At 45.1% G+C, this 17387-nt stretch overlaps 1 protein-coding gene and 1 long non-coding RNA gene across 2 annotated transcripts; one reads left to right on the top strand and one right to left on the bottom strand.

Moving 5' to 3' along the window:
• Positions 1-605: 605 nt before the first annotated feature.
• On the bottom strand, positions 606-7160 carry LOC135314645 (uncharacterized). Its single transcript, XR_010374145.1, has 4 exons — positions 7087-7160; positions 6197-6489; positions 4739-4956; positions 606-1618 (listed from the first exon to the last, which is right to left on the bottom strand). It is a non-coding gene; the product is annotated as an uncharacterized LOC135314645 (long non-coding RNA).
• A 57-nt stretch (positions 7161-7217) lies between these two features.
• Positions 7218-17158, top strand: SKP1 (S-phase kinase associated protein 1). The gene is made up of 6 exons (XM_064458318.1): positions 7218-7348; positions 10078-10174; positions 12630-12703; positions 14201-14344; positions 15017-15157; positions 15897-17158. The coding sequence occupies exons 2-6, from the start codon at positions 10078-10080 to the stop codon at positions 15930-15932; spliced, it is 492 nt and encodes a 163-aa protein (XP_064314388.1). The 5' UTR covers positions 7218-7348; the 3' UTR covers positions 15933-17158.
• The last annotated feature ends 229 nt before the right edge of the window (positions 17159-17387 follow it).

Below are 17387 nucleotides of genomic sequence, written 5' to 3'. Positions count from 1 at the left end.
GTCGGTTTTGCCTACCTTGCCGACGGCTGCGTCGTGCCAGGCCACGCAGCCCCAGGACTGGTGGTGGAGGAGGAGCGGCGTGGTATGGGGCGAGCATCCCAGATGAAATGCCTCTGATGGGAAGGCTGCCCATTTTGCAGGTGCTTGTATCATTGCATAGGGTTGTATGAACCAAAGTAAACCTTTGCTATTTGGTTCTTGTGTTGACTTCTGTATACATCTTCCTCATCAGATTCCATACCCCCCCCCCTACTTTTTTTTGGAGGGGTTAGGGTTTTTTCCTAATTTTTATTAAATATATAAACTGTCTTATGGATTATGCATTTAAAAACCAAGTGTCAGAGAAGTGTCCTGTTTAAACTGATAATTGCACGGTCGATTGGGCTGAGAGGCTTTAGCCCAGCTCCCAACTGCCTTTATTTTTCAGGAGTTTTAAAAAAACACCCGCCACCACCCTGCCTGATGGTAAAACTTTCTGTGAAAACCCCTTCTTTATCATAGCTATCAGTGCAAGAGTGGTCAGTGGCCGCTGCTCCCTTCTGCCTCCTTATTTTATCAAGAAAAAGACAGGGCCCTGGAGGAGCCTTGCCTGAGAGGATCCTTGGCTGTCACTCCAGGCTTGATCTGCTTTGCAGGCAGTTTTGCTCCTTTTCCATCACTGCTTTTGTCCGTGGGGAAGAGGAACGCAACGCGCTGCTGACACGGGGACCCCTGCCCAGGAGAGGGGGTGCCACGGCTCCGTGGGAGCCTGCTCTCCTTTCTTCCCTGTCTCAAAGAAAGGCTGGTGATGGGTTCAGTGTTGTGTCTGTTCGTGGGTTTATCTAGCTTTTGCTCATCCATCTCAAAATGGCACCAGACTCTTCCTTCTCCCCTGCCATCTATTTTTAAAATGCTTTGAATTAGCCTGCCTTCTGAAACACGCTATATTTATTCCCATGGACTTTGAAACCTCAAAGCAACTGCTCTTTATCATTTGTGGCATCAGAACCAGCCTGGAATCTGCTTTTTAGACTTTGAACATCTCCAAGGTTGAAGACCGGTGGCGTGCAACCCTTTCGAGCCAACCTCGGATGCTTGGTTATCGCCGCTTAAAGCAGTCCTTAAGACTGCTTAAAACAGTCCTTGAGACCGTTTAAAGCAAGTCTGCTCTTCCCGTTCAGTTCACGGAATAAATTCGAGCCCATCTCCCGAGGCTGAGCCCCACGGGCCGCTCCGGTCCCCCGCGGCGAGCCCCGGCGCCCCCGCGTGGCCGCGTTCCGCGTGTCCCCCGTGCCGGGACCGGGGAGCCGCTCGGCCCGCGGCAAGGCTTAGGTAGGCGCGGTCTGTAATTTAGCAGCCTAAACATGCTGGAGGTGGGTGACTCTGAGCCGGCAGCATCTCCCTGGGTGCGAGCGCAGGATGGGCGCCGGGTTCCTCCCGCGCAGTCCCAAGGGTTTCGGAGGACGCCAGGGCACAAACGGTACAAAGCCTGGTCTGTTTAAGAGTGTGGAGGTGGAGTGAGGATGAGGTTAGGAGGTAGATGCTGCAGATATGCTTCAGGTAGGCACTTTTCTATTTTTAATCTTTTTTTCTCGCCCTATCTTCAGTCTTCTAAACAATCCTGAATCCCCGTAGTTACCTAAGGGGAGTGTGAGTGTTATTAGAGGAAGAAACAGAAGCTGATAAAGAAAAAAACCCCGCTGGTGTCTGCCTGACAGGATTTGGTTGTTGACATTCGTCAGTCTATCTGTATCTGTACGTGCTGGTTTTGGCTGGGGTAGAGTTAATTTTCTCCGCAGTCGCTCGTACGGGGCTGTGTTTTGGATTTGTGCTGGAAACAGTGCGGATAATGCAGGGATGTTTTTGTTCCTGCTGAGCTGGGCTTGCACAGAGCCAAGGCCTTTTCTGCTCCTTGCCCCACCCCACCCCACCAGCGAGGGGCTGGGGGGGCACAAGGGAGGGGACACGGCCGGGACAGCGACCCCAACTGACCCCTGGGATGTCTTATACCACATGGTGTCATGCTCAGCACATAGAGCTGGGGGGAGAAGGAGGAAGTGGGGGATGTTTGAAGCGTCAGCGTTTGCCTTCCCCAGTCACCTTAGGTGTGACGGAGCCCTGCTCTCCTCGGGATGGCTGAGCACCCGCCTGCCCATGGGAAGGAGGGAAGGGATTCCTTGGTTTGCTTTGCTTGTGTGCGTGGCTTTTGCTTTACCTGTTAAACTGTCTTTATCTCAGCCCAAGAGTTTTCTCACTTTTACTGTTCCGATTCTCTCCCCCATCTCAGTGGGGGGGAGCGAGCAGGCAGCTCTGTGGGGCTCAGTTGCTGGCTGGGGTTAAACCCCAACACAGTGTTAATGGGATTCTCCTACAACTGGTGGGCTCTGCCACCCACCGCCTCACGTTGCTGGACTACAACTTGGACAAAAAGCAAGGATGCTCCTGTAATACAAGTTTTGATGAAGTGGAAACGCGATAATTAGCTTTTTCTAGAATTGTACTGAAACAAGAATTTTCCTCTTCTGCTGCATTGTTGCAATATTGCTTTAAACAAGAGTGGCACAGGCCTTTGAGCCCAGCAATGTCCTTCTACCACCTATCTCATATGAATAATTCTGATGTTTTCTGTTTTTACACCGACCCAGCTGGTTCTAATCTCTTTTCCCTTGTTGATGTGGCTGTTTGTTTTAAAAAAACGTTCCCAGTCTTTTGTATTCCTGAAAAAAAGGAGGATTTTTGCTGCAAGTCTTATCCTCCCCTACATGTAGATTAGGTTCTTGTTCAGATTCCACGGTCACACCTCCCTTTCCAGCAAATCGTGCCCAGCCCTCTCTGCTAGAGCAGCTGTGCTCTTGGGCCCTGGAGTCCAGCCCTTGCCGCTCCCCCCCATCCCTGCGGTTCAGGGAATCAAGGCTGAGTTCTGTGAAGTTTCTGTGGGAGGAAACAGCCTTGAGCTGCATCAGGGGAGGTTTACATGGGATATTAGGAAGAATTTCTTTACTGCAAGAGTGGTCAGGCACTGGCACAGGCTGCCCGGAGAGATGGGGGAGTCACCAGCCCTGGGGGGGTTCAAACAACGTGCAGAAGTGACACTTCAGGGCATGGTTTAGGAGGCCTGGGGGTGTTGGGCTGGCGGTTGGACTTGATGATCCTAGAGGTCTTTTCCAACCTGAATGATTCTGTGATTCTAAGTTTCCCAGCTTGTTGATGGAGCAAAGCTGAGATCTCTCAAGCCTGGTTCTCACTAGGCTTTGACAATCCCACATCATGCTCATGGGATTGAAAAACACTCAATTGGTGTCTTATCACCGTTGTCTCTAAATCACCAGCAGCAGCAAAAAAATAACCCGTTTCTCTGTAAAAGCAGAGAGTGTGAGATATTTGGAGGGGTGGGTGGGTGGGCACGGCAATTTTTGCATGAGAAATAGCCAGGAAGAGAATCTGAGGTTGTGGAGCAGATGCAGTGCTGTGTCCGGGAGGCTGCGCTCTAATGCTCAGCGTGTTAAAATCCCCTTCTCCCTGCGGCTGTGTCGCTCCTCAGCTGGCTTCGCCCGCAGCCCAGGGATGCTGCAAGTATGTAGGTCAGAGCTCTTCTGGATCTGGTAAGCATTAACTCAAGCTCGTGCTGATCCCGGTCGCTGCAATCTTTTCAGGTATTTGCTTTAGCGTTAAGCTTCTCCCTTTCTCCTCCGGGTTCTCAGTGGTAAAAGGCCCTTAACTGTAATTTGTCTGTGGCTGATACACGGCGCAATTATCTTTGTGGCTCAGGGTGGCGATGCTTAGGTTTAGGATTATTTGCATCGCAGTGATTACCGATGTGCATAACAATTGAAATTGGGACACCCCTTTTTGAAAAATCTTGTTCTTTGCTTTGCAGCTGTAGTGAAGGATGGGCCTTTTGTGTTATTAATGCTGACTTACTCGCAGGACTTTGGCTATCAACGCCGTAGCAGCTGCTTTTTCACGACAGATAACAGAAAGCATCTGGACTAGCTGGGGAGGTGCATTGTATGTTATGTAGGGCACAGTGGGAGGTGGCTGTTGTGTGATTACAGAATATCTGTGACAGCCATCTGCCACTTTTTTTGGGTGTGGGGTGTTTTTGTTGTTTTAACTTTCCCAGACTTCTAATTTGACAGCTAAATTCAAAGTCCACCGTGGACTGAATTTTCTCCTTTAGAAAGCTGCAGAAAGTCGTATCAAGTATAAAGCTCATCAACAGTATCACTGAATTAAAATTCATAGATCATAATTAAGCATGGAACTTTGCTTTCTGCCTGTTCCTAGATTTTATTAGGTTTGTCCTGTGTAGAGAGCAAACCCCATCCCCCCTCTGCTGAGCCTGATTTACAGTCTGAGCGCTTCTGCTCGCTGATCACGAGCCAGATCAGAAACCTTGGTCTTCGGCAACACCGGGAAAGGGGATTTAGGATTTGCATATATGTTTTCCACGGACCACCTTCTGTCATCGTCTGATCCTCCAAACCAAGGAGTTTTGATATAAATTAAAAAAAAGAACATTTAAGGAAAATAAAGGCAGTAAAGGCAGTGTTGTTTCTTTTTTTTTTTTTTTTTTTTTAGCATTCTAGTTCTCAGCATTGGAGTACAAGGTGGACTGACTAAGAGGAAAGAGGTAAATGCGATGATGGTACAATCAAAAGGTCTCATTATGCACAGTTTGGATGCTTCGCACATTATATATATGTGAGATACATATATATAAAAATAATTCCTGGTGAATGGTGAACAAACAGCTTACCTGGTTACTAACACCAGGATCTTTGAGGAACCTCCGTTAGCATCCAAGTCTGCTGACACCACCTGACATTTTCAGGTGCTCGCTCAGCTGATGCGAAGAGTTCCACTGAAGCGCGTGGACCACACACTGAATTTAGATCCATCATCAAAGTCAGATCAGGTTGCTGAGAGTCATCTTAAAGTGTGTTGTAACTAATGCACTGCTCAGCAGCCTAAAGCCTGTGAAAGAAGGTTCCTATGTCAGGCAGTCGCCTCCAACAGTTCTTTGGAATTTATGTAAAAGCCTCTTTAAGTGATATGACGCGATGTAGAATACCCTGATCTCACAGAGGTCTTTTCCAACCTTAACAATTCCATGATTCTAAGATCATCAAGTCCAACCGTCAGCCCAACACCCCCAGGCCTCCTAAACCATGCCCTGAAGTGCCACGTCTACATGTTCTTTGAACCCCCCCAGGGCTGGTGACTCCCCCACCTCTCTGGGCAGCCTGTGCCAGGGCCTGACCACTCTTGCAGTAAAGACATTCTTCCTAATATCCCATGTAAACCTCCCCTGATGCAGCTCGAGGCCATTTCTTCTTGTCCTATTGCTTGTTTCTCGGGAGAAGAGACCAGCCCCATTCTCACTACAACATCCTTTCAGGTCTCTTCTCCAGGCTAAACAACCCCAGCCCCCTCAGCCACTCCTCATCAGAGTTCTCCAAAGCTCCAAGAGGCTCTTCCTGGCTTTGTGTCTTCCATCTCCCTGGAGAGTCAGCCCTAACCAACAGCCTATTTAATATTCAATACTTCTAATATTTGTGGTCTCACTGGGTGTGTCACTCAGGTAGAAAACTAAGGAAAGAAAGATGACACGACACTTCTGTGTCTAGGCTACTGGCTTGGGCTACAGACTCCAAAATGAGCAAAGCAAGCTTCTGAACTGTGAATTTCTGAATATCAGGAAAATTCTTTGTTAGAAGATATTTTCTAGCCAGAATGATGGTCATTTGTTCAATAAGGTATGTGGTGCACAGCCTGGGAGCCTCTGGGACCCTAAGAAAAGCAAAAGCTGTGACTTACGCTGTACCTGCGCTCTGCAGTGCAATGCTGTTGCAGGGCCCAGTCTGCTTACTGGTAGCCTGGCTACGCCTGCACTGAAGTGCTGTTAAAACATACTTTGGTTCTAAAAATGTTTTAAATTAAGATTTGTAAATTGTCATACTCATGGGTTGTCATTGTGTAAGTATCTTAACTACTTAAAGGCCACCTTGCTACAGACAGCCGATGAAGAACTGGGCTCAACAGCATTGTGTGGAACAAATGCTGGCTGCGACACCACCCCCGTACCCCACACGGTTACTTTGGTGGACCTGGTCTGCCTTTCTCACTGACCTAAAACCTTCTGATCTCTCTTTTTCTGGAAACTTAATGCCTCTTGCTATCTGGCGCATACTCCTGACCTCTCAGGAAATGTTACCTGTGCTGGGATACACTGCTCAGGTGGGCTGATGTGCTGACACATCACGGCTTTGGCTGCATTTCCATGGTTCCTAGCTCCTTGCCTGTTCCTCCGGCCTGGTGGCAACTTGTGTAGCTGGTGTCTGGAGATGCTTTAACGTCCTCTGGCCACGGGCAGAGCTGCAGCTGCCTAAAATTCCTGGTGTGAGCCGGGGTAGGTGCTCAGTGATTGCTAGTTAGACCTATACCCGTTTCCAGCGCTGTGAACTGTCCTGAGCTGCTGCTCACGTACTTCCACTTGAGGAGGGCAACCTGTGGTTGTCACAATTCGAAATCAGCTAGTTTTTCAGTGTAGTTTTTCAGTTAAAATGTTTTCTGCTGCCTGAGTAATGAAGATCGCGTTTCACTGTATTTACATGTGGGACGCTACCACACAAGCAGAAGCAGCCATACCCACTTCCCCGCTTCGAGCTCCCCTCGCTAGAAGGAAAACACCCAACCTGAGCTTTCTGTGACCAGCCTGGGTTACACTTAATTACCGTTTTTAATCACACACGATGACAGCCGTGCCCGGTGGCTGGTTGTTTCCTGAGGAGGGCACCGGGCCGACCTCCACATACCACAGGCCGCACCGGCACCCTTCCCGCTCCTCCCCCTCACAGACGGCGGCACCAGGCCGCGGCCACCGGTCTCCCCCGGCCGGGTCTCCTCGACCTCTCCTCCTTCCCTCCCTCCCCGCCGGGCCGGGCCGGGCCATGGCGACCTCTTAGAGACGCCGCAACCGTTGGCCCGCGCGCGACGCCCCCGCCCATTCTACGACTCCTAGCGCGACCGCGCTGCCGCCTGAAAGACCCGACGTACTCCCCTTCGTCCCCCCGCCTCATTTCGCCTTCGCTTCCCCCTCCGCACACTACAACGGGCGGCGCTGGTCCGTTTTTTCACCGTCAGCCGCACTCCGTGCCGTTTGGGAGCCAGGGCGGGGTGTTTTGTTCAGGCGTTAGCGGCGGGCAGCCCGGCGGTTGCGAGGCAGTGAGGGGAGGGTCCTTCCCCTCCCCCCTGCCGCCCTCCCCCCGCCGTATAAAGCCGTCGCCGCAGCCAGGCCGCGATCGCCGCTGCTGCTGCCGCCAGGCCTCGCGAGCCCCGGGTCGGACGCCGCCGCCGCCTCCTCACGGTAAGGCCTGAGAGCCCGGCGGGGCGGGGATGGGTGTTGGAGGTGGTGGCGGGGGCTGGGCCGCGGGGCCCGCTGGGCTGAGGGAGGTGGGCCCGGCCCCGCTTGGTGCGGGCGGCAGCGGGACTCGGGGAGGGGGGGGTGGCGGCGGTCTGTGGGGGCCGCTGAGGCGGCGGGCCGGGGGGTTTGGGCCTTCCCTGGGCCCTGCGGCGGTGAAACGCGTTAGGGGAGCCGTGGGGGGAGGGGCGGCTGTGGGGGCTGCGGAGTAAGGCAGCGGCCGTCTCGCCCCCGCCCGGCCGCACGGCACCTGCGGAGCCCGGCCCTCCCCGTGAGGCCGTTGGCTGCTCCAGGGTTCCCCTGGTAGCTCTGGGCAGCGAGGGGAGCTCTGGAGCGGCAGCGCAAACAGATCGGCTCAGGTGGGGGTTTATTTATTAAGTGCAGCGTTACCGCCGGTGACACGGAGGGGGGGAGGGAGCGAGCATCCATCCGGAATGGCTGTGGGAGGCATGGGTTTGCCTGGTAGCCCTGTTCTAGGTGGCTAAGCTCAGGCTTATGTATGCAAATTGCCGTTGTAATTCAGGCTTGTCTTTTGACTAGCTCCCAACCTGTTTTGCTGTTGTTGATTAGAGCTTTTGGGACTAGTCTGCTTAGTCACCCCGTTGTGTTGCTATCCAAGGCTGGTCTATTTCCAGAGCTGTGTTGCAGTTTGCTAAAAACGACTTTTTTTTTTTTTCTTCCAGGCAACGCTTCTCTGTGGTATAAAAATAACGAAATTTGGATGAAATCCTGATCTGTTATCAGTGCTAAGGCAGTAGATAAACTTTATTCTGCCTGATTCAGACTCTTAACAGTAATCTAAAGGTCTTGATAAAAGTGGGTTTGGGTGATACGAGGGTCTCAATCCAAACATTTTTGCGGGGCTGGACTTGCTCAGGCAGCATCCCTGGCTCCCTTGTGCAGCATTATGTAATCCTAGACACAAGCACAGGAAGGCTGGCATCTGAAGCTGGGTTTGTTCTTGAGTCTTGCTATCAGGCATTCACCGCAAGAACAGATGCTTTAAATCTGAAGTGTATGCGACGATCATTGTTTTTCAGAGCATTGTTCAAACCACCAACCCAGAGCTATGTTTTAATCAGAGTTTTATTTTTGTGTATATGCATATATATTTGGAACTCTGGAACAATCATGACTGTCTCCCTCCAGAACACCCATCTTAACTAGAAGTAGCCCTGTCATATAGGGTTACATATGATGATGGTGTAAACATTAGCTAGCTACTTGCTCTGCCAAATGGAAATTAAAGCAATGAGGACCTCAGGCTGGTGTGAGCTGCTTAATAATGTCCTTTGGCTGGCCTCCATTGGACTGGTTTGTTGCAGTACTGTCAGGCTCAGCCATGCTGATGAACTACAGGAGGCATTCGAAAAGGGATAATGTAAGTTTGCTGAAAGTGGTCCAGCTAATTCAATTTTGGTAGTTCAAATACTACTGTAAGGAACTGGCATGTGTAGCTCTTAGGTTGGTCAGGGAAGAACATTTGAAAATTAATTGAAATTAATTTGCAGTTCTTTGTTTCTGGAGCTTCTCCTTATGGTGCCTTGCAGAGGTTGTATTTACAAATACATGCTTCAGAGATCTTTAAGCAGGTGACTTCAGGGGAAAAAAAAAAGAAACTGTTGCAATGGTTTGCTGCTAGCAAATATTTTGAGTGGTAAAGGAACTTAGTCCAGCACATCCTGCTAGTTCATTGCGAACTGATTTATGAAGCTTATGTGGCCTGGCAGTTATGTTTATCATGTCCTTCAAGTCCATTGATTTGAGGGCAGTGATACAAACAGACTTCATGTGTGGCTTCAGGCAGAAGTTGTAAGCTTGTGGCTGCTGTATCAAGTGTTACTTCTGGGTTTGAGTTTCTAAATAGCTGGAAAGATGTGTTCTTGTAAAGCTTGGTTGTTTACCTGCTAGTGACATATTTGAAGCCTGCTGCTTCTATTGTAGGTCTTACCACAGTTTGTTTGAAAGACTCTGTTAAAATGCATAGTCATCTTAGTCTTTCCTAATGCTAACAAAGTGCTGATCTAACTTCCTACTTTGTAAGAGTACTGTTGAGTGCTGAAAGCCTTCCTGGTAGTGGTACTTTGCTTTTTAATCTCTTCAGAAAACCAAACACTTATCTGAAGGAAGGCCTTTGATCCTGAGTAACCTGGTCTGCCCGACGCTGGAGCAAGGGAGGCTGGGCTAGACTGCCTGGAGGGGTTCTTTCCAACCTCAGTTTTGTGATTCTGTTCCAGAGGCTATCAATTGAAAACTGCTTTTGAGATCTCACTTCGTTTGAGTAGTCAAAGCAAGTAGCAATTGTTTGGGTTTGAAGACAAGTAGTGTTTTGGAAGTGTTGTTGAAGGTTAATTCAAGAGGAAGATAGCTCTAGTGTTGCACTATAAGAAAGAATGTAAGCAGTATTGACTAATGTGTCTCATATTTTATGCTTTCAAACTAAGAAAAAAGCTTTCTTAAATTGGTGTTAGGCTTCTTTCTATCAGTCCTTGTTTCTTAAGCATGAGGATCAATGATTCAAGTAGTGAATAATCTGAGCACGCTTTAAGTGGCACTGGGCTGTTTGCTGTTGGTAAGAACCAATATAAACAGTAAAGGTAATGTACACCTTTGAGTCAGCTAAACTTGTAATGTTTGCTGAATATTGTGTGGAAATAACTGTCCTTCTCTTGTAGATGCCTTCAATTAAACTGCAGAGTTCGGATGGAGAAATCTTTGAAGTTGATGTTGAAATTGCAAAACAGTCTGTAACTATAAAGACTATGCTGGAAGGTAAGAGTGTGAGGCCTGGGGATTGCTAGCTTGTGCAGAGGTAGCAGTGTGTTCAAGGAAGCCTCTTGAACAGGAATTGTGACCAAAGGAGACAAACCGGTGCTGTGCTGAAACAGGATTCCCAGGCCTGTGAAGCAGCTTGCTGTCTTATCTCAGAACAGATGGAACACTTGCTGTCATAGCTTAAACTGTGTTTTGGGTGGATGTGCTCTTGCAAAAAGCTTAAAGTTCATACCTTTTGTTAAGAGGACTTACAGGGAGGCTAGTAAAACATAAGCACCCCACTGCTTTGCCTACAGCCTACTTCAGTTTTGTAAAAGTGAAGCAAATGATGTCTATTTAATATTAGAAACTAAGTTTATTTAACCATACAAACCGGTCTTATGATTTAACTATATTTTAAATGCGGTGGGAGAGCGTAAGCCAATGCAATGAAGAAAGAGCTAAAGTGAAACCTATATTGTGAGCTTATGGATGCAGTTAAATTGTTTGGGAGAAATACTTAGTTCTGATCTCCAGCTGACATAAATTGGAAACAAAAGAACTCCTGGCGGGGGAGGGGATATCTGCCAGATGGCTGGGATACAGAGCAAACTGTGTCTAATCCCTCCAGTGCAAATCCTCATTGTTTACTGGTATTTTTTTCCAGTTTCAGGGTGTATTAATGAATTCAGGGGGAAAAAAAAAATCTTTCTATAGATGTAGTTAAAATGATGTTCTTGAGTATAAATCTTTGGTTGTGACACCTTATAAAACAATTAAAATAAGGCTGCAGTACTCCAACCACTGAACACTTTCTTTCTCTTAATAAGATGCTGTTGAACATGACTAGCAACATGAGCAGGAAACATAGTGATCTGTTGGAATACATTAGGGAGCACAGCTCTTCTCAGTTTTCTCATGCAGAAGCTGTATCACTGCTAGTGTTTCAACACCTGAGTGTCACTAGAGAGAGGTTGCACATGGTGAGTGGTTGTAAGCTAGGCACCATAAACTAGTCTCTTGGTAATCTGGGTGAGAACTGGTCTCTGACTACAGGTGAGATGCATTTGCAGTCCAGCTAGTTCAGCATCAGTTAATAAACAATGTTTTGTGTGTTGGGTGTTGCAGCTGAAGGGAGGGGTTGTGTCAAGCATCATGAGACCACCAGTGAAATATCAGTTTTCCATTTTGGAGGTCGTGGGGATAAGTTGAGCAGAGTTGACTAAACTTGAGATATTGCTTTAATTATTTCCCCATACCAACAATTTTGGACTGGTCACTACTTACACTAGTATCTGCCACCATGTTAAAACTATGCATTTGAAGTTTCCATTAATTGGTGGCACATGTGGTGCCCTTTAATGTCAGTATTTTAGTTTCTGAATCTGAAGTTAGTTATTCCAAACAAGAAGTAGTACTAATTAATATCCCACTAATAACAGTAGTTGACTTGCCTAAATACAGAAGTACATGCTAGTTGTGCACAAATTTGAGTGATGATGGTATGGCAGTCATCTGTTCTTAAAAATTAAGTTCCTTGGTGATGTAGAATTGGCTCATCTGTGCATATAATGAGTGAAAGTCTGTGTAGTTACTCCGTTACATAACTAATTACAAGATGTTAATCTTTGACAGCTAGGGTGTCTTCCAACTGTTAGCATTTGTGTAATAAAAAAAGCATATTATCTAATGGAAGATGGCTGATGTGGTATTTGTTCTGTGTATCAAGTCAAAATTTTAATTTTTTTTCTCAATTTTTACTTTGATTCCTGAATCATATGAAGGGGACAAAGTGACAAACTTTATCTAAATCGGCCTTGAGCATGCTGACAAGCTTTTAAAACAAGGAGTATCAGAAGCATGCTTTATAAGTGCTTTTTTGGTTGAAGGATTTGCACTGCTGTCTTAAGATGTGGACTTCTTTGGCTGGTAAGAATCAGTACAAGTGCTTCAGAGGCCAGATAACTGGCACCTCTATGGCTACAGTATTTACTGCCCCTCTAGAGGGCAAAATGTTGTCTCTACATACCCCAGTAGATTTGAATTCTTATTAAATAAAATTGAATGGGAGATCTCAGTTGAAACACTTTGGTTTAACTTGTGGATTGAACTGTTGAAAGTGGTAAAAATATGTAAATGTTTGTCTGATTCTTCAACATATCCTGTACCCAGAACACTGACCAGGCAAGTTCTGCTTTAACAAATAACTGACTGCTTAACAGATGGCTTGTGGATGCTGTCATTTGATGAGGTAGCCTTATTGGCTACTTAGCCTAAACCTGGTATAACCTAGTATGTACCATGCAGCCATGGTTCCACAAAGCTTCTGGCCTCACCAGTAAGAGATTTGGTTTGCTACCAAACCATTGAGCCTCAGTGTTGTTAAAATAGTGGACAATTGGTGAAGTGGCCCAGTTCAGAAAAGAGTGACTGGTTTTGCCTGCCAATTGCTTAGTCATCTTTCCATTTTCAGATTTGGGAATGGATGATGAAGGTGATGATGACCCAGTCCCTCTTCCAAATGTTAATGCAGCTATCTTAAAAAAGGTAAGATGCTGAAAGTGGTAGTGTATGGCAGAAATGAAATGTGAAATTCATGTTGGAATTGGGTATTATGAACTATTATATTAAAATACTTTTCATGTGCGAGCTACAAGCTCAACCAATTTCAGGTACGTGAACACAGGCACCTCGGGTATCTGAGAACTGGGGTGAGGCTGGCAGGCAGATAGTGGCAGCAGACCTGCAGGGGTGACCTTCTGGAGGAGCAGCTGGAGGCTAGACAGGCTTCCTAAGGTGTTCAAGTGGTGGACATCTGTGCACACTAGTATTTCGTGGTATTAAAGCACTGATTTTAATTGGATTCTGTGAACTGAGGAGGCTGTTCATGAGATCCAAATGTCAGGAGAAAGGATTAAGGGACAGGCAGTGGTGAGAGTATCTGGCAGTAGTCATGCCTGTGTTTTGGTTATGGTGCTTAAGAGGCACTTGTGTGCACTCAGTAGTATTAAATTCTGTAATAGACCATGATTTTCATTGGGTCTAGTGAGAAAAGCGAAAAAGTGTATTGCTGTCTTTTAAGATGCTTTTTTTCTCTGAAGTAGCAAATGTTGTAACAAAATAAGCACTGGACTGTTTTGGGGTAAATAGAGGGTTAGGAATTATTTCCTAGTGAACATACACATAAATAACTTCAAACTTGTAAATTATGTTGGGTTGGCAAAATGGAAAAGGATTTTACTTGCAGTAGATCCCTATTCCTTTAATTGTTTGGGTGATGGTGGTCTGTTTAAAAAAAAAAACCAAAAAAAACCAGCTTGAACATGCAAACTTCTGCCAGGTGAACTTTGTACTGTGGTGAGCACATAACAAGCAATAGGACAAGAGGAAATGGCCTCAAGCTGTGCCAGGGGAAGTTTAGGTTGGATATTAAGAAAAAATTCTTCACCAAAAGGGTGGTCAGGCACTGGCACAGGCTGCCCAGGGAGGTGGTGGAGTCTCTGTCCCTGGAAGTATTTAAAAGAAGGGCAGATGTGGTGCTTGAGGATATGGTTTAGTGGTGGGCTTGGCAGTGATAGGTTAGTGGTTGGACTCGATCTTAAGGGTCTTTTCCAACCTTAGCTATTCTATGATTCTATGTACTGCTGGTAGCTGTTACCACTCTACACTCTTCCCCTATGTAGTATTCTGCATAAGAATTCTGTTTCTGCAAACAGATTAAACACTGCAAAATGACGTTTAGGTTTCCTTTGTGCAGTCTTGTGTGTTAGCACAGGGTTGAATAACTTTGACACCAACAGCTGGCTTTTAAGATAGTAAGTAACTAACTAGCTACTGTCTCAGATGGGATTCTTGAAGGCTGTTTTACTTGAGGAATGGGGATCAATTGTTTTGAGATGAAAACATTGAGTGATGGAGCATGTTCATACAGGATTTTAATACTAATCTAGAGGAAAAGGTACAGACCTAAGATGGAAGTTAAGTTATAATGTGGCCTAATGGGAGAATCATTTGGATAAAACTTCAATATCAAACCATAATCAGGTGATTCAGTGGTGCACCCATCACAAGGATGACCCACCTCCTCCTGAGGATGATGAGAACAAAGAAAAAAGAACAGATGACATCCCTGTGTGGGATCAAGAATTCCTGAAAGTAGACCAAGGAACGCTTTTTGAACTTATCCTGGTAAGTATGTTCAAGTGTAAAGGCTATGTCTGTGAGATGTGCTCTATTTGTGCACTTGACACAGTCTTTATGCTTCTTGAATAACTTCTTCGTGGCGGGGATGCGGGGAGAGAAAGTGGTTGTGGCAAACTACTGAGTAAAATAGTTGAGGATGTTTGTGTGCTTGTTAACCTAATGCTAGGCATTAATCTGTGCTTGCTTATTTATCAATTAACATACTTTTCTGAATATGGGGCCCTACAGCTGTCCTTATTCTTGTGGCTATTGAGTCTTAGTTGAGGGCTTATTGCTAGAAATGGAGTTCTGCATCCAAATTAAAATCCAGCTTTAACTTTTAAAATTTGTACCTTATGTGGTACTGAGACACTACTTGTCTTAGTTAACAGCATTTCAACTCTGAAGATCTCCAATGTTTGCTGGCTTCTGAAAGCCCTTTGTAAAAGGAGGAGCAGGGGGGTGTGTCTTTCATGGTACAAACGACTTTCCCTTCTGTTTGGCAAGCAAGTTTTAGGTACTGTTACTTCAAGGTTCTAGCTAGAAGCTTCTCAAAGTGGAGATGATCTGTTTGCAGTTACAGTACTCTACAATTTCGGTGTAAGCATAACCTCAGTAGTACACCTACAGAGGCAGAATACTGATATGGAAGCTTTAAATTTGGAAACTCTTCTACAGGCTGCGAATTACTTGGACATCAAAGGTTTGCTTGATGTCACATGCAAGACAGTTGCCAACATGATCAAGGGGAAAACTCCAGAAGAAATTCGCAAGACATTCAATATTAAGAATGACTTCACTGAGGAGGAAGAAGCACAGGTACTTGAGCTGGGTTTAATTAAAATTTTGCTGGTTTTGTGCTGAATTATTGTGTGGTGCTTCATAATGTAATGCGTGATGTAGCTGATTTATTAACTCTAAATATAAACTAATGCATCAGCCCCTCATAATTGGGTTGCTATTGGTGGGAGAGCTTTTGGGGCCTACAGTGCTTGCAGCCCACTACCTGAAAAGGTCAAAACAAAGGATATTGACTTCCTAGCTCAAATGTGTGTCTGGTAAGAACACATGTAGGATTGTTTGTGGCAGCCTTAGTTTGCTGCCTCGGAGCTGAAGACGCACTGTTGCATGTAGCTAGAAAGGTAAGATGTTTGGATTCTCATCTTTAAGTAATGAACTTGTCAATCTTAGAACTTGAACAACATACCAGCTGCAAAATGGTGGAGTTGGGGGAGATCAGAACAAGATGCCTTGTTTAAACACAAAGGCAGTGAATTGTACACTTCAGTGCTGTGTCACGAAACAAGCAGTTTAGTTCTAAGCTAGTCCATTTGCTTTACTTGGTGGAAAAACCCTCAGTTTTGATCAAATCTAAGCATGAGAAATTAATTCTTGGTTTATATTGATAAACACATCAGTTTGGAAGACGGACTTTCTTATTACAAACCCTGCGTGAAGAGTTAAAGCTGCTTCCAAGTAATCCTGAATGCTTGTGGGAATTCACAGCTAACTGCTAGATGATCATTGCAACATATTAATAGTTAAAATGTTCTTTTAGGTACGTAAAGAGAACCAGTGGTGTGAAGAGAAGTGAAGTATTGTGCCTGACACTCGAACACTGTAAGGATTGTTCCAAATACTAGTTGCACTGCTCTGTTCATAATTGTTAATATTAGACAAATGCAGCAGCAAATGAAGTTGTGTTAGCAGGATATTGTTCTCTTTGCATGTGTAGTGTTTTTTTGAGTACAAATTTAAATCTTCTGAGTTTTACTAGTGTAATTGGATGTCTTTTTACTTTACTCTGCAATGAATAAAACTGAACTAAGTGTGGATTCTGTATGGAAAGTAGCACTCAAGGTTGTCATTTTCATTATACTTTTAAACTGTTCAAGTCCAGTTACAATGCTAAAGATAGACTCCATTGTAAATAAAACCACCTATGACTTCTTCCTCAAGAACAACACTTGTATTTACAGGGTATTGATAGCTTCAGAAAGAAAAACAAACTAGAATGTGTCTTGGGGAACTAGGTAAAGTTAAAGTTACTGGATTTCTTCCAAAAATATTGTGGGGAAAATTAGTGTTACTTAAAGCTATGTAACTTCCAAGATGGTTCTTGTCCTGCATTTAACAAAAAAGGAAAAAAAAATATTTGACCACTTTCTTGTCTTGTTAGTCTTGCCTTATAGACTAGTGAAAGATGTGATCTAGAGCTAAGCAAGCTCCTGACAGTTAATTTGAAAACTTCAGCCATGTCTTGAAGACCTGCCTCTAGCTGGTAGTAAATGAAGAGTGTTGCTTTATGCACAGGATGGGTGTGTTTTTATACATGTTGCTGTTAAAAGCAGAGCCCAGGTTTGACCAAAAATGACTGACATTACCAAAGTTAATATTATTGACCTGTGCATGCCATTAGTGGCTCGTTTTTAGGCAATTTTAAACAACCCTTGTGATGTAGCTCTTTAAAACATGGTTTAATGTGTCCACAGGAAATCTTATGCCTTTGTATGTGATACTTTAGAGCTTAGACTTAATTATTGCATACAAAGCTAATGCAATATCAAGCTTAACTTCTTTGGACAAAGCCACTTGCAACTAGTTTAAACAGTAACTGGTTTTCTGATTTTTATTTTTTTTTACAGTTCCCTTATAGGGAGTAGGGATGGTTGTGTGGTAGATCTTTGAGGTGTGCTCTTAGCTTGTATTGCATTCCATTCTCTGTATAAACCTTAGAGTAGAATGAACCTTAATAAACTTACTTATCTCACTTTAAATATCAGTGTTTCACTTCTGAATTAATAAAGGGCTTTTAAACTCGTTTGCAAATGGTTCTAGTTATTTGAAACCAGGCTATCTTACTGTCACGTACTACTGAGAGTAGAAATAATAGCACCAAGGCAGTGGTTAATTGAAATAAAACAGATGTAAAGGTTTTGTTAAATGACTATTGCAAGCTGCTAGTCAGACACAGTGGGCAGCTTGTCAAATGAAGTTGGAAGTGAAATAGCAAGCAATCCAGAAGGATGTATTTTTTCTTTTTGAGGGC

The sequence above is a fragment of the Phalacrocorax carbo genome, chromosome 8 (genome assembly GCF_963921805.1).
Source record: "Phalacrocorax carbo chromosome 8, bPhaCar2.1, whole genome shotgun sequence".
In the NCBI taxonomy this organism is placed as follows: Eukaryota; Metazoa; Chordata; class Aves; order Suliformes; family Phalacrocoracidae; genus Phalacrocorax; species Phalacrocorax carbo.
The sequence above is the reverse complement of the archived record's forward strand: the minus strand, read 5'-3'. Positions and strand labels throughout refer to the sequence as shown.

What these genes read in the sequence shown, in the direction of transcription:
- SKP1 (XM_064458318.1), top strand. Translation starts at nt 10,078, where the DNA reads ATGCCTTCAATTAAACTGCAGAGTTCGGATGGAGAAATCTTTGAAGTT. An exon ending in TATAAAGACTATGCTGGAAG is followed by an intron (nt 10,175 to 12,629) that starts GTAAGAGTGTGA and finishes TTCCATTTTCAG; the next exon opens with ATTTGGGAATGGATGATGAA. An exon ending in CTGAGGAGGAAGAAGCACAG is followed by an intron (nt 15,158 to 15,896) that starts GTACTTGAGCTG and finishes ATGTTCTTTTAG; the next exon opens with GTACGTAAAGAGAACCAGTG.